We start from the raw sequence: 15,443 nt of genomic DNA on the forward strand, positions 1-15,443 counted from the left end.
GTGGAGTCTGTTTGTTTCTCCCCACCTCTACATGGGATTTACCCATGTATTCTGGTTTCTTCGCACATTCTAAAACCATGTGTGGCAGGTTAATGGGACACTCTAAATTGTCCTTCGGTATGAGAGTGGGCACGGAGGGCTAGAAACCAAGTTTCAGTGTACTCACCTATTTCCCAAAGCCAGCTTGGATGGAGGGGAGCCCCGAAATCGGAACACTTCCAGAGCTCAGGCATTGTTGCGTGTGGTGAAACAGTGACAGCTGCACTGCACATGTGCACAGTGGGAATGTGTCCTAGAGTTGCTGCTAATTGTTGATTCGAGATTTGATGTAGCATACATAATGCCAAGTGGTGTGACACGGGGCCACGTGCCTTCACAGTGCACATTTTCCATGATTAGCACATCAACTTGTCTGCAAATGGGCAAAGGTTTAGACCGCAATGTGACGAACAGACTGGAGAGCTAGGCGGAATCTTGGCCAAATCCGACACGGCTCAAATATCCCGGTGCGAGTGTGCCATTAAAAACAAATTAATTTGATTGTTTTTGCTTAGTTTTTGGTTGATTCCAGCTTTCATGTTGAAGAAGATTGTTCTAGGGAACTTTGCAAAAGGACCCGTTGACCCGGAAATGGCTGGTGCGATTGACTTCATGGTTGATAGGGTAAGATACAATCTTTGGGCCTCGCTGATCTTCAATAAAAGTAATGTGTATTTTATGTACTGTAGCTGGAGAGCCTAAACCAAAGAGAGCTGGCATCCAGGTTAACACTAAATTGTCAGAACGCTTACGTGGAGCCACACAAGATCAAGGATGTTGCTGTGACGCTTATTGATGTAAGTGGGAATGCATGTGAATATGAAATACAGTGATACCTCGGCTCACGAATACCTTGGCTAACGAACTTATCAGCTTACAAACGTTAAATTCACGAGAATTTAATCTTGGTACACAAACGATTTTTCGGGATACACACGGAGCGGGACAATAAGTGGTGTGTCGTTCGCGAATGAGCCCCGTTCTAACAAGGAAATGGCAACCGACTTTTTTGTGTCCTCTATTCCCTGCCCCCAGTCTTCGATTACAGCCGCACGTGATTGGTCAAGAACACAGCAGTGAGGAGGGGAGGTTACAGAAACACAGAGCTGCAAATCAAAATAGAGAGGCAGACGACAGAGAGAGTGAGAAAATGGGTAGAAAACACAGTGAAATTTGGACTCGTTTCAACTTTATTGATAGTTCAAAGGCAGACTGCAAAGTTAAAATATCCCATCAATCAGGCTCCACAAATAACCCGCACAAGCCATCTGTACACTTGATGCAAAAAGCTATCACCCCAGCTAAATAGAACACAATTGATGAGGAACTAAGTAAAATTATCGAAGAGAAAGTACAGCAACTTCACTCGGATATCGTCAAGAGGCAACCTGGAAGTTTGTCATCCATTGATGATTTCAAGTCTGGCCAGGGATGGTTCGAGAACTTTAAGCGTTGTACAGGGATTCAGTGTCATTCGTCATGGTGAGGCAGCCAGTTCTGACAATAAAGCTGCCAAAGCTTACAAGGAATCATTCCTCAAGATGGCCACTCCATTCCATCAACCCATCAACGACCATCACAAAGGTAAATAAAATTACTTTATTATATAGTACAGTATATTTCGTTAATTACAATACCATAGCACATTTATTATACATCAAATAATGTATATTGTGTGTAGTTTTAAGGCTTAGAAAATTAGAAAGTAGAAAATTGTTTTATGGGGACCTGGGAATGGATTATTCTCATTTTAATAGTTTCCTATGGGAAATTAATGTTTGGGATACACACTTTTCGCCTTACACACACTCTGGGAACCAATTAAGTTCGTAAGCCAAGGTATCAGTGTACTGGACAATCCATATTAATTCCGACTGACAAGGTAAAGTGTTTCTTTTTCCACCACTTAGGTTTTTGATCACAGTGCGTTGTCTTTAGAAGCAAAGGAAGAGATGTATAAATTGTTTCCAAATGCTAAACGAGCTCATCTGAAAACTGGTGGAAACTTCCCTTACCTTTGCCGGAGTGCTGATGTGAACCTCTACATCCAGGTGCGGCGGCGTGAAAAGATGCCTTGTCGACACTTGATCATAATGTTGGTGGGACTGCCTGTCATTTGTAAACCAAACTGCGATGTGTCATTTGAATCTTTTTTTTTATTCCCCTTTCGGCGTTTCACTTCAGGGGTTGCTACAGCTAAACGGTGTCCTCCATCTAATCTGGTTTTGTGTGTCCTCTTCTCTCACACCAGCTACCTTCATGTCCTCTTTGACAGTATCCATAAATCTTCTCTTTGGTCTTCCTCTCGGTCTCCTGCCTGGCAGTCCAAGCCTAAGCATCCCTCTCCTGATATAGTCACTCTCTCCTCTGGACATGTCCAAACCATCCCAGTCTGGCTTCTCGGACTTTCTCTCCAAAGCCTCGAATATGAGTTGTCCCTCTGATATACTCATTCTGATCCTATCCAACCTGGTCACTTTCAAAGACAACCTCAACCTCTTCATTTCTGCTACCTTCAGCTCTGTTTCCTGTCTTTTCTTCAATGGCACTGTCTCCAGTCAAAATTTGATGGCTAGTCTCACCACGATTTTATACACCTTTCCTTTCATCCTAGCTGAAACCCTTCTATCACACATCACACCTGACATTTTTTTCCAGCCGTTCCAGCCTGCCTGGACACGCTTCTTCACCTCTTTTCCATACTCTCCATTTCTCTGGACAGTTGAGTACTTAAAGTACTTAAAATCTTCCGCCTTCTTCATCTCTTCTCCCTGTAGGCTGTACTAACCAAAGGTATACATTTCTCAGTGACTCCTAAAACGATATCTACAATAGACTACATCACAGCTACTGAATTAGAAACAACAAACTTCCGTATGCAGAGGAAGAGGATCGATGAAAAGGTTTCTTCAGCCGTCATCTGTAGTTCTTTGAAGGTGTCGGATGTTTCGCTTCTTATCCAAGATGCTTCGTCAGCGAACTAAAGTGATGAAGCATCTTGGATAAGAAGCGAAATGTCCGACACCTTCAAAGAAATACAGATGACGTAGAGTCAGAGGATCTACGCATAAAAATATCAGCCCTTCTCAGTCGTGCCAAACCACCTCCGTCCAACATAACATTGGAATAGAGAAAGGCGTTAACTACTCTACATATAGATAAAAATATTACTCTTTTGCCAGCAGACAAGGGTAAGTGCACAGTGCTTCTCAAAACATTGGATCATTGGATTATGAAGACAAAATAAATAGGTTAATCAGTGATTGTAACACTCATGAGCAACTAAAAAGGGACCCTTCCAATAGATACAAGAAAGAAATGATAGTCTCCAAAAGTTACAGAAAGGAAAACAGATGTATTTTAGATTATACCCGGGAGAATCCACGCCATGTATCTAAGGTTTCCCACTCAGACCCATTGTTTGTAGCATTGACTCCTCAACAGACAATGTAGCCAAATATTTTAAAACTATCTTAGCTTTGTTGGTTGGTAACACAGAATATCACGTAGAGAACACCACAGGGTTTGCAGAGAATATCAAAGACCTCAAATTGGAGCCTGAGGAAACATTGGCATCTTACGATGTGACTTCTCCCTTGACATCTGTCCCAACCCCAGCACGTCCTCACCACTGAGAATGCTGCCCAGCAGCATTCTCAGTGGTGAGGACGAGACTGCTGGCAGACTCTTCTCTGCATGAAACAACCAAATTTAAACCGGACCACATCTGCCAATTATTGGAAATTTGCCTTAATACTACATATTTTCAATTGAGGGAAACATTTTACAAACAAATTCATGGTTGTGCTATGGGCTCACCAATTTCACCCATAGTGGCTACTCTGTACATGGAAGAGATGGAGAAACAGGCCCTCACATCCTTCCCGGGGACAAAACCTTGGCACTGGTTTAGATATGTGGACGACACTTTCGTCATAATTAAAAAACAAGAAATTCAATCCTTCACAGATCACCTCAACTCGGTACACATCAATATTAAATTTACTCGCGTGGACATTAAGGAGAACCAACTCGCCTTTTTGGATTGTAAAGTAATTCTAAAAGAGGACAAAGCGCTAAAAACAGAAGTCTTTAGGAAGGCCATGCACACCAACCAATACTTACTTTTAGAATCTAACCACCCTCTACAACACAAACTAACGAGTTATCAGAACCCACCAGCATAAGGCTAAACTAATACCAACAGGCTTCGAAAGTAGAGAAATGGAGTTAAAACATATCAGGAGAGCACTCACAAACTGCGGTTACCCTCAGTGGTCTTTTAACAAATGTCAAAAGGAAATAATAGGGAATGAAACCAAAAATTCGGAAGATACTAAAAGGAGGGGAGTAGCAGTACTTTACATTGCAGGAGTTTCTGAAAAACTACATAGAGTCCTTTGGCAACACAAAATTCCTACTTATTTCAACCCGATAAACACTTTAAGGCAAAAATTAGTGCATCCAAAAGATAGGCTGCCAAATGAAAAACAAAGTCATGTTATTGAATACATTGTCAAAATGAAAATTGTAAAGAGCAATACATTGGGGAGACTAAACAAATTCTCAAAAAAAGACTATCAACATTGCAGGGATAATACTAGTGGGCCTTAATCGGCAGTACATATGCACCTAAAAGCTAGCAACCGGCCATTCGACGACAATGAGGTTAAAATTTTAGCGAAAGAAAATAGATGGTTTGAAAGGGGAGTAAAAGAAGCTCTTTTCATAAAACAGCAAAATCATTCACTAAATCGCCATGGTGAGGTTAAATTTGGATCGTTCGTACAACAGACTTCTTAGACAACCTAGGCTTAGTTATGCTGATAATGTGATACCGGAGCAAATGGGGCAATCAGGCCAGTCGTAGACCTCATACTCAGGCAGGACAATAGAAGTAATCAGTCAGGACAATAGAAGTAATCAGTGTAGCCGCAGGGAGTAGTCCTCTGCTCCCCCAACCTGAGAGCAGGGACCAATCATAGCAGAGTCTGGCACTGCCACATCTGGAGAGTAGGGATATGGGGCAGAAATTACCAGCAAAATACTTGTGTTCGCTGACGAAGCCTCTTGGATAAGAAGCAACATGCCCGACACCTTCAAAGAAGTACAGATGACGGCGGAAGAAACCTTTTCATCTTCTCCCTGTAGCATCACTCTTGTACTTGGGTCCTTCTCATTCATACATATATTCCGTCTTGCTGCGACTGATCTTCATTCCTCTCCTTTCCAGTGCATACCTCCACATCTGTAGTTTCTCCCCCACCTTTTCCCTGCTCTCACTACAGATCACTATGTCATCTGCAAACATCATGGTCCAAGGAGATTTGTGTCTAATATCGTCTGTCAGCCTGTCCATTACCATAGCGAATAAGAAGGGGCTCAGAGCTGACCCCTGGTGGAGTCCCACCTCCAACTTGAATTCCTCCGTCACACCGACAGCACACCTCACAACTGTCTTACAATCATGATACATGCACCACTCTGGCATCGTTTGAATCTAAAAGCCCCAAATCTAAAAACTCCCAAACAAACGCAGTGTCAAACAAAATAAAAACTGCCCTCAGAGCGAACAAAATAATTATTTGTTCCTCTGCCTAAAATCAATAGCCAATATAGAAATGCTGCTTGGAAACACATAGCTGCACCCGATTGCAACATTTGTTTGATGTTTGGAGTCTGACCGGGCCACTTTGTTACTTCATCGGATCAAATTTCTAGAAGCTGAAAATTGGCTTTGCACAACGTGGTAATGTACATTATTTGTAAACAGGATTTTATTTCACATGCCCACATTATTAGCCCTCCACATCAAGTCAATGAATGATGACATGGCATTATTACATCATTGTGGTTAGAAGAGCTTTTTTTCTTCTGGATCATTTTGATACTCATAATCATTACTGCCTATCATTCCTCGATTGATAGATTCATTTGCGGCAGTTCCACGGAACACGGTATGCTGCCATCAACCCGGAAATTGTGAGTGCTGAAGAGCTGGAGGTTCTGGAGTGCCACCTGAAAACGTGCCAATAATCGTTCAAGGAGCAGTGATGAACATTTTGAAGCTCTGCCAAAATATCACTGAAGCTTTTTTGACAAAAAATACCTTGATATAGTATTGTTTATTTTGTCTGTATAAAATGTCAGTTATCAAGAGCATTGAAATCCACAAATGTTAATTTGTGTGACTGGACTCTTTTTGGCTGTTGATGTTTCCTTTCACCCTGTATCCAAATGCTATAATTCAATTTGTTTGCTGCTAAGTTGCCACATGTACAATGCTATGAATGTGTTCCCCACTTGCTGGTGTTTATTTTTTGCAGACAGCTCTCCAAATCCTCACACATGTAGTCACAACCCCCACCCCAAAGTCAAGACAATTGTTCACTGCGCATTTTTTTTTTACAATTACTTATCTTTAGTTTTGATTTAATGATACACTGTCATATAAAATGGTTGAACAAACATGCCGTTTTCGGAGTCTTCTGAAATTTTGGAGGTCTGAGCACTCACAAAGACATTTGTCACACTTTGTTTAATTTATCGATTGGGGTAATTCATTTTCCTCCCAACACAATCCAATTAAACACAACATTTCTAATGGACGAGTTTAAATCAGGAGTTAGCCATACGTTATCACCGTTTTGGAAAACAGACTTCAATTTCACTCTTCACTCTCTGGCCTGATGACCAAAGCATTTGTTTGGAATTGCTTTGCTCCCACGACACGGTTGATGTACCGCGGGACAGGTTCAGGGAGTGGCTTGTGCGTGAAGTTCAGTTGGAAAAATATCTATTTTGAAATTTAAAAAATACGAGAAAATGTTTTGTGTAACTACTTTTTTGTCTCCATGACAATAAATACTGTGTTTTATTCCACATTTATGAGGGTGTACCAGTAGGTAAGGAGCTCACATGACTGACTCTACACAGGTCTATTTCAACTGCTAACAAGTGGATCTGAACTAGTGATGCGTCGTTCACGAACAAGCCGTTTCTTAAAAGTGAACTCTGAAGTGAACAAAGAAAGCCAGCTCCTAACAATGAGCCGGAAATGGGAGCCGACTTTTGTTTCCTCTATACCCCGCCCCTAGTCTTCGGTTAAAGCCGCACATGATGGGTCGGGATCTGTGGCAGAGGAGGGGCGGATTACAGACACGCAGCAGTGAGGAGAAGGAGGTGTTAGAGGAACAGCAGCACACAAAGTAGCACATGAAACAGGAAAGGGAGACGACAGAGCATGATAACAAAGAAAAAAAAGTGAAAAGGTAAAACGGACAGAGAACACAGTCAAATTTGGACTCGTGTCAACTTTATTGATAGTTCAAAGGCAGAGTGTAGACTGCAAGGCTAAAATATCCCATTAATCAGGCTCCACAAAACCTGCACAGGCACATAACCGCCCACCCATCAATACAATTTGAAGAGAAAAGACAAGCATGGGAACCAGCTAGTAATGAAGATTCTAGTGCAGACATGGGCAAACTACGGCCCGCGGGCCACATACGGCCCGTTAGGCTTTTTAATCCGGCCCGCCGAATTTGTCAATCCGGCCTGCCGAATTTGTCGAAATTATAGTAAAAACAGTGTCTGAAACTCGTGACAAAAAGGTAGCGGACAAAAGGGCAGACAACTCAGAAAAGTTAACTGCCCAGCTTTTCACAACTTCAAACACGATAAGACCAGCAATCACAAAAAAACAAATGTCACAAAGTAATAAGCTTTTTATATTAATTAAAGCTGTACCTACCACTAATGTTACCTTGCTTAATTTACGGTAAATGTCCAAGGCTGCAGATTGCGCTGCAGTAGTCATTTGTCACCATGGTGCACAATGCAATGTTTGCATTGCTTGCTATGAGCCACTAAGCCCCTTTCATAACTCTCACGTACACTTTACAGTCACGGTTTAATATAAATTTACGTTTTGTAGCGTCACACATGTTGTTAGCTTCTTTTGAATCTTTCTTCTGGGCTGAGGTTCTGTGCATCTAGTTTGGAAAATGAGATGCAAATGCACAACCTTATAACGCTTGCGAAAGTCCGGAAGAAAGAAGCAGACTTCTGATTGGCTGCCGTGCCGAGTATGCAAATTTCAACTGCAGGTAGCCTGTCTGTGTGCTTGGCGACGGTACACGTGTACTGTTTGTGCGTGAAGGCGAGGGCGTCCGTGGAGGGTTTGTAGAGGCGCGGTCAGGACAATCATCCACGATTTTGCGGAATTTAACAGAAGTAGGTATTATTGAGCTTGAATATTTCGTTGTGTAATAATATGTTTTGAATGTTGAAAGTGATTCCATTTTTCAATAAATGTTGATTTCTTAACTTTGCCCCTTCGATTGAAACTGATGCAATCTTGATAAATCACAGTGCATATGTTATTTTAATCTATTTCCATTTCCTCCTCCCAGTATCTGCGAAATAGTCTGAAAATGCCATATCTTGCATATTCCTTGAGACAAATTTATTAATTGATCAGGGATATTTTTCAAATTTGAAAGACAGTTAATAAATTGAGTTTTAGTGTTCTTACTGTGCTATGAGGTTTGTACACACTACGTTTAAAGGACAACCGGCACCATTTTTTTTGTTTCCTACTGACATCAGAAAAACGTTTTATAGCATCTAAAATACCGAAAACACGCAGGCTGATATTTTTAGTCAAATGAAAAACACCAATAAAAATGACTTCAAAATGAATCCGGAAATGGCCAGTTTCAGAAGGTCCCACCCACTTATTCGTGACGTCACGCCAAGATGTCTTGCCTTGCTCGAGAATCAAAACAATGGCTTCAGATTCGGAAAAGATCACTCATCCAGTTATGAATATGATTCAAATAGTGAAGTAATAAATGTTTGCAATTGATTCAAGGAGTCCTCCCATTTCAATTCGAGCCGTCAATGACAGCAATGTAGTACATGCAGAAGATGCGTTTGGAAATGGGCTGATTTGTGTCAACTAGTATCAAATAGTAGTCTTGGTGCAACACACAACGATTCACCATCACGTTATTTATGTGTTTTCCTTCTAATTTTGCCATCAACACGGATCAACACGAAGTTTTCAGACCAAACAAAGTACCGCAAAATGCACTGTGTGTCGCTTTCTCGGTCAGGGGCGGTCCAAACGTGACGTCACATGGGGATCGTCAACTCGAAAACAAGACTTCATGAATATTCAGTGCAAGTCTTAGAACGTAAACTATAGCTATATGCTGTGGAATCTTTGTAAAATACGCTCAGTCGAAGTCATTTGAAGTGATTTTACAAATTATGGACATAACTTGTCCGGAGGCGTCGGTTGTCCTTTAATGCTTTAGGTTTAGTATTTCTGGCCCAAACACTCCCTCCAAATGCTCCAAAATGCTGGCCCGGCCCCTCTGTCAAATTTTAGAACCCATTGCGGCCCGCGAGTCAAAAAGTTTGCCCACCCCTGTTCGAGTGTGTCTGCCTGCATCTGTTGGATTGGATTTGCCTTTATTAGTGTCGCAGTGGAGATATTTACATTTCACAGCAGCAAAGTGATGAAAGGAATGAAAGTAGAAAAACAATACATGAGCTGCTGGAAAGGCAGCCACTCTTGCGGCGCCGTCTTGTTGCTCCTGCAATATCACAACTTCCAAGATGTACAACCCAGAGCTCCACTTTATGCAAAAATCTATCAACCCAGCTACACAGAACACAATTGATGAAGAACTGGGTAAATTGATTGCAAGTGATTTTTCAGCCATTTTCAATTGTGGATGACAAAGAATTCAGAAAATATATTCATGCACTCAACCCAATGTATGCAATTCCAAGCAGGAAATGTCCCCATTGTTGGGCTATTAAAGGCTTTCTGATTCTGAAAACACTTTCTCAATACCAGAATTATATATGACAAAGAACATGCTGCAGTCCAAGAATGGGTCAAAAAAGCCACAGTAGTTTGTCTAACAACTGACTGCTGGACATCCCGAACCACGACATCCTACATGTCAGTTGCATGCCACTTTATTGAAAATTGCGTGGGTACCTGTCTTCTGGATTGTTTTCAATTTGATGAAAGACACATTTATTAGCAGATGAGCTGGGGAAGTACTGCAGGACCCATGCACGGTTTTGGAGCAGCATTTGAGCAGGTCACTGGAGCTCAGTGTAGACAGTCGTGATGGGTAGATGAGGCATCCTGTATCGTTTCGACACAGTGTTGACACTGTGTTTCTGAATACTGACACCTGGTGGACTTGCAGGAATCATTTGACAGGGTCATCTGACACTAATCTGTCAAACCAATGTTATCCAATTCCAGCGATTAGGCATTTGCATTCACATTATTTTTACATATACGTAATTTCATATCTTTCCCCCCGCCTTTGAGAAGATCCTCTCACAAGGCACTGAACAGGCCGGTGTGCACAACACTTGTGTGGCCAATATAAACAGGTGAGAGAACGTTGCCTCCCTCCAATGACTTCCAGTATAAGAGCGGATCTTCCGTGCGTGCAACGTGTCCTGCTGACATAGCGCTGCACCTCTGAGTGCGCATAAATAAATAAAAAATAAAGCAGTTGCTCTCGAAATGAAAATTGAATATTCTACACGTTATGATACGCATCGTGCATTATGGGCTTATTATGTTTAAATGTAGATCTACTTTTGGTTATTCAGCAGTCCTTAGTCTCTATTTCTTTTTCAATAGAGACTGTGCTTCACCAAACGTTGGGTGTGAGCACTGGTTTTGAAGTGATCCCCTGGATTGCTTTTTGGTTTTTCTATATATAGTTATTAAAAATATATATTTTTATTTTTTACTTTTCATAGCTTAATTTTTCACTTATTCTATCTTCCTTGTCTATTTGTTACTGTTCTCATCCCTATGTCCCTTTCCCTTCTCTCCCTAAATGCCAGGGGTTTAAGGAACACCTTGAAACGCAAAGGTGTATTTTTGTTTCTCAGAAAATTTAAGTGTGATTTCTTGTTTTTGCAAAAAGCTCATAGTACAACAAATGACGTCCGTCTCTGGAAAAGTCAATGGGGAAGAGACTTATGGGGCGCACACAGGTCGGAAAAAGCAGTCGGTGTCACAGTTCTACAAGAAAATTTCTCTGGGGAAATTATTGGTCTTCACAGTGACCCGGAAGGTCACTATATCATACTTATGTTGCCAATCTCTGATAAAAATGTTATCATGATTAATATATATGGGTACAATTCACATCCTAAAATATATTATTGTTAGAAGAAATTGATAAAAAATTTGAGTACTGGTTAAACAAATATCCAACTGCCTATTTAATTCTGGGTGCTGATTTTAATGTAGTTATGAATAACAAACTAGATCGACTTCCACCACCAAGTCAAGCAGTCTAATATATACCTCATCACCTTCATGGAGAAATACAACATATATGATGTTTTCAGAGAAAGGTTTCCCTCTCTAAAAACATATACTTGGCACTCTAAGGACCTTTCAAAACAGTCTAGACTGGATTACTGGTTGATATCTAAAACAATCTCTGCGGACCTCGTTGAAGTAGACTACCACCCAGCACCACTGTCTGATCATAAAATAATTACACTTAAGGTTACCTTGACACCAGTTATGAATATTCCTAAGGCTTTATGTTGGAAGCTGAACAATAGTTTGTTGATGAGGTAAAGGAAAATATAAACAGGTTAATAAAGTCTCATTGGGACAAAGCTTTTCTTCAAAACTCTTCTAAAGTACGAAATCGGTAAATACATGAGGAAATATAGCAGCAATTTAGCGAAACACAAAAGAGCGGAAGAGGACGATTTATGTGCTCAAATAATTTATCTTTCCAGTCCATCAGCAACCCTATCTGAGGATGATCACGCCAAGTTAGCAGACTACCAAAATAAACTTAATGGTATATACAGACGACGACCACAGGGTGCATTTATCAGATCCGGGAGGCGTTGGCTGGAAGAAGGGGAAAAATGCTCATCGTACTTCTTTAACTTGGAAAAATGTAAATCTAAAAAACAAACCATGGACACATTAAAAATGGAGAACAAAATTGTTTCAGACTACCACAAAATCTCTTTCTGGTCAAAATTCTATGGTAACCTATACACTTCTAACCATATGCAAGCAGAGCCAGAGCCAATTTTAGAATCCATTACGCCCAATAAAACTATTAACATTAATGACAAAAAAACGATGTGATCAACCAATCAATCTAATTGAAGTGCAGGATGCAATTAAGCAGCTCAAGATGAATAAATCTGGAAATGATGGGCTTACTTCAGAATTGTATAAAACCTTTTCTGACCTTTTGGCTCCTTTCCTGCTCAATGTTTTTTCTGAAAGCATCTCAAAAGGCTCCCTCCCCTGTTCACTCTCTCATTCCAAAACCAAAAAAAAAGACACATAATCTCTTGAAAACAGGCGCCCTATCTGCCTACTATATACAGACTATAAAGTTTTATCCTCCATCCTTGCAAACCGAATTAGAAAATCCTTACCGCATATAATTAGTGATTATTATCACTAAACGGAAGAATACTGCTAGCAAAAATTGAGGGAATCTCTCAGTTTGTATATCCTACAATGGCTTTAAATGTGGATCCATGTACATGTAAGACAATGGACAAAATAATGTATAACTTTGTATGGAAAAATAACACTCATTATATAAGAAACTCTCATATCCAGGACGCTAAAGGAGGGAGGCCTAAATTTTTTGGACTTTACTTCTCTAAACTAAACGTTTAAGATTAACTGGCTGCGTAATTATCTGTGTAGCCCCGATGCAATCTGGAATTTCATTCCAAAATCCATGTTTTCCCGACTTGGTGGTCTGTCTTTCTTGCTGAAATGTAATTATAAAGTTGAAAAATTGCCTGTTAACCTATCAAAATTCCATAAACAAGTTGTATTGGCCTGGTGCCTAATGTATAAGCATTCTTTCTCTCCACATTCATGTATGATCTGGAATAACATATTTTGTACAAAAACAAATCACTGTTTTTGTCGAGATGGATTGACTTGGGTATCATTTATGTGAAGCAACTTTTTAACACAAACAATGATTTAATGAACTATGCTGAGTTTCTCAATACGCATCAAATCCCTGTGACCCCTAAGGACTTTGCCATCGTTATGGATGCCATCCCAAGTGGTATCATAAGCCTGTTCAAGGGTCACTACGCTACTCCTGACAGACCAGCGCCAATTCCAGTGACAGAAACCGCCCTGGGGAAACTCTATTTCTCATCAATTGCTCGAAATCGGAACCGTGCAATTAGACATTTGTTTCAAAAATCTTTTGTGACGGTTCCCTGCATTGTTCATCACTGGGAAAAGATTTGGACCATTCCATATACATTTTTCATCACAAACAAACAAAGAGAAATAACCTACAAAGTTTTGCACCGTTGCTATCCTGTTAAACATAAGATACAGTCCTTACAGGATATATCTTGTACATTTTGTGAAGCTGAGCCTGAAACTGCAACTCACCTCTTCTGGGATTGTCCCGAACCTACTCGCTTCTGCAAACACTGTCAAATATGTTCAATGTAAAATCACTTCTCCGTTCATATTTCATTACAAAGACATGCTGTTCGGATATTACAACAAGACCAAATATAAATATTTTATTATTAATTTATTAGTTTTTCTTGCCAAACATAATATTCATAAATCTAAATTTTGTGGGAGGAAACCCCTATTTTTAATATTTCAAAATGAAATGAAACTATATCAGAAAACAATTCAGCCATCTGCCGACCCAAACGCAACATGATTTGTTGATGAAATATGGCACAGGATCAGAATCAGAATCAGAATCATCTTTATTGCCAAGTATGTAGAACACACAAGGAATTTGTTTCAGGTAGAACACGCTGCACTAGTATCGTTGTCAAAAAAAACTGCTAAGTGGCACTATACAGTTCCATTTGATGATGTGCTTGCCGAATCATCTGGTGTTCCCCCTCTCTTTTTTGTCAATTTCACTATGTTGTGCAGACTCAATAAAATGTTAAACCCCCTGGGACCCCCCCACTCTTCTATTTTTTACTTCTCTCCTCTTTTTTCTTTTTGGATAATGATTATCTGTCAGGAACTCTTATTTCCTGTGCGATCAGGTACTGTCTCTTATGCGATTATGTCAACTAATATATGTTACTGTCTCTTACGCGATTATGTCACCTAATGTATGTTGCCAACTGTTTACAAAATCTTAAGTATGCAGGAAGATTTGTTGAGACACACCTCTGATTTACTTCTAGAAGCTCCACGAGCTATTCAAAACCAGTGGTTTTGTTTACTTTTGTTGTGTTTTGTTTGCAGTGTTTGTTTGTTTGTTTCTATTATTTTGTTTGTTCTCATGCCATTTGAATTAAAAAAAAAAAAAACAGTGGTTCCGGTAGTGGTCACGTGACTTTCTTAGAGCGGTACGTGCACCGACACGGGATATTACCCTGGAAGCTCGGCACACGCATCGACGCCTGAGTGTCGCTGGACCCATCACTAGTAGACAGGTACAGTGGACAAATGTTATCACATTATGCTGTTATTATTATTCAATTACTATAATTTTTACTAGTTGGTATTATATTAGTTTTGAAAGGCGCTTATAAATGAAATGTATTATTATTATGGCATCACGAAAAGCAAATTAGTGACAGCTAATTAGTGACACCACAGGGAAAGTGAAAGTGGATACTCACTGTGCACAAATAAATGAAGCCATATAAATACAAATACATTATTTGATATAGTGTTTTTTTTTTTTACATGAGTAATTCAGTTGTTTTTTTTCTTAAATTAACTACCTAAAATTGTGTGAAAAACGAATATCCATTTGGGAGCCAAAAGAGCCAGATCTTTTTATTGAGCCGAGCCAAATGAACCGGCTCACTGAAAAGAGCCGAATTCCCATTACTAATCTGAACAAGCATTGGAAAGTGCGATTAGACAACCTGAAAGGACAACCGACGCCTGCGGACAAGTTGTGTCCATAATTTGTAACATCACTTCTAATGACTTCTACTGAGCGTATTTTACAGAGATTCCAGCTTGCTATATTTAGCTATATTTTACGTTTTAAGACTTGCGCTGAATATTCGGGAAGTCTTATTTTTGAGTTGGTTACAATTCCTGACGTCACATCACAGAGGGAACTGTCATGATCTGGTTGGCGACCAACGGGGGGGGCGCTGTCGGCCCCGCCTGCACCTGCACAGGTACTGGTTGTCCCGATCAGTGGCGGACTGCCACGTTCGGATTGGCGACCAACGGGTAGCGACGTCAGCCCTGCCTGCAGCCTCGCAGGTGCTGGTCGTTTTAATCAGTGACACTTAAAAGGACTCCCGGCACAACCGTCCGGTGTCGGTTCATTGTTTGTTGCATGCTTTGTCTGCAATTGCATGCATTGTATGCTGTGCAT

General features: G+C 40.4%; 1 protein-coding gene across 1 annotated transcript in view; it reads left to right on the forward strand.

Annotated features, from left to right (window-relative positions):
• Positions 1-6,507, forward strand: part of spg21 (SPG21 abhydrolase domain containing, maspardin) — a 30,367-nt gene extending 23,860 nt beyond the window's left edge. The window contains exons 6-9 of the mRNA XM_088991767.1: positions 555-663; positions 729-836; positions 1,950-2,090; positions 5,968-6,507. Coding sequence (XP_088847893.1) covers positions 555-663; positions 729-836; positions 1,950-2,090; positions 5,968-6,075 — 466 coding nt within the window. The 3' untranslated portion in view covers positions 6,076-6,507. The remainder of the gene's footprint in view (positions 1-554; positions 664-728; positions 837-1,949; positions 2,091-5,967) is intronic.
• The last annotated feature ends 8,936 nt before the right edge of the window (positions 6,508-15,443 follow it).

This window comes from Hippocampus bargibanti, linkage group LG03 (assembly GCF_051943395.1).
Source record: "Hippocampus bargibanti isolate YZ-2025 linkage group LG03, ASM5194339v1, whole genome shotgun sequence".
Lineage (NCBI taxonomy): Eukaryota > Metazoa > Chordata > Actinopteri > Syngnathiformes > Syngnathidae > Hippocampus > Hippocampus bargibanti.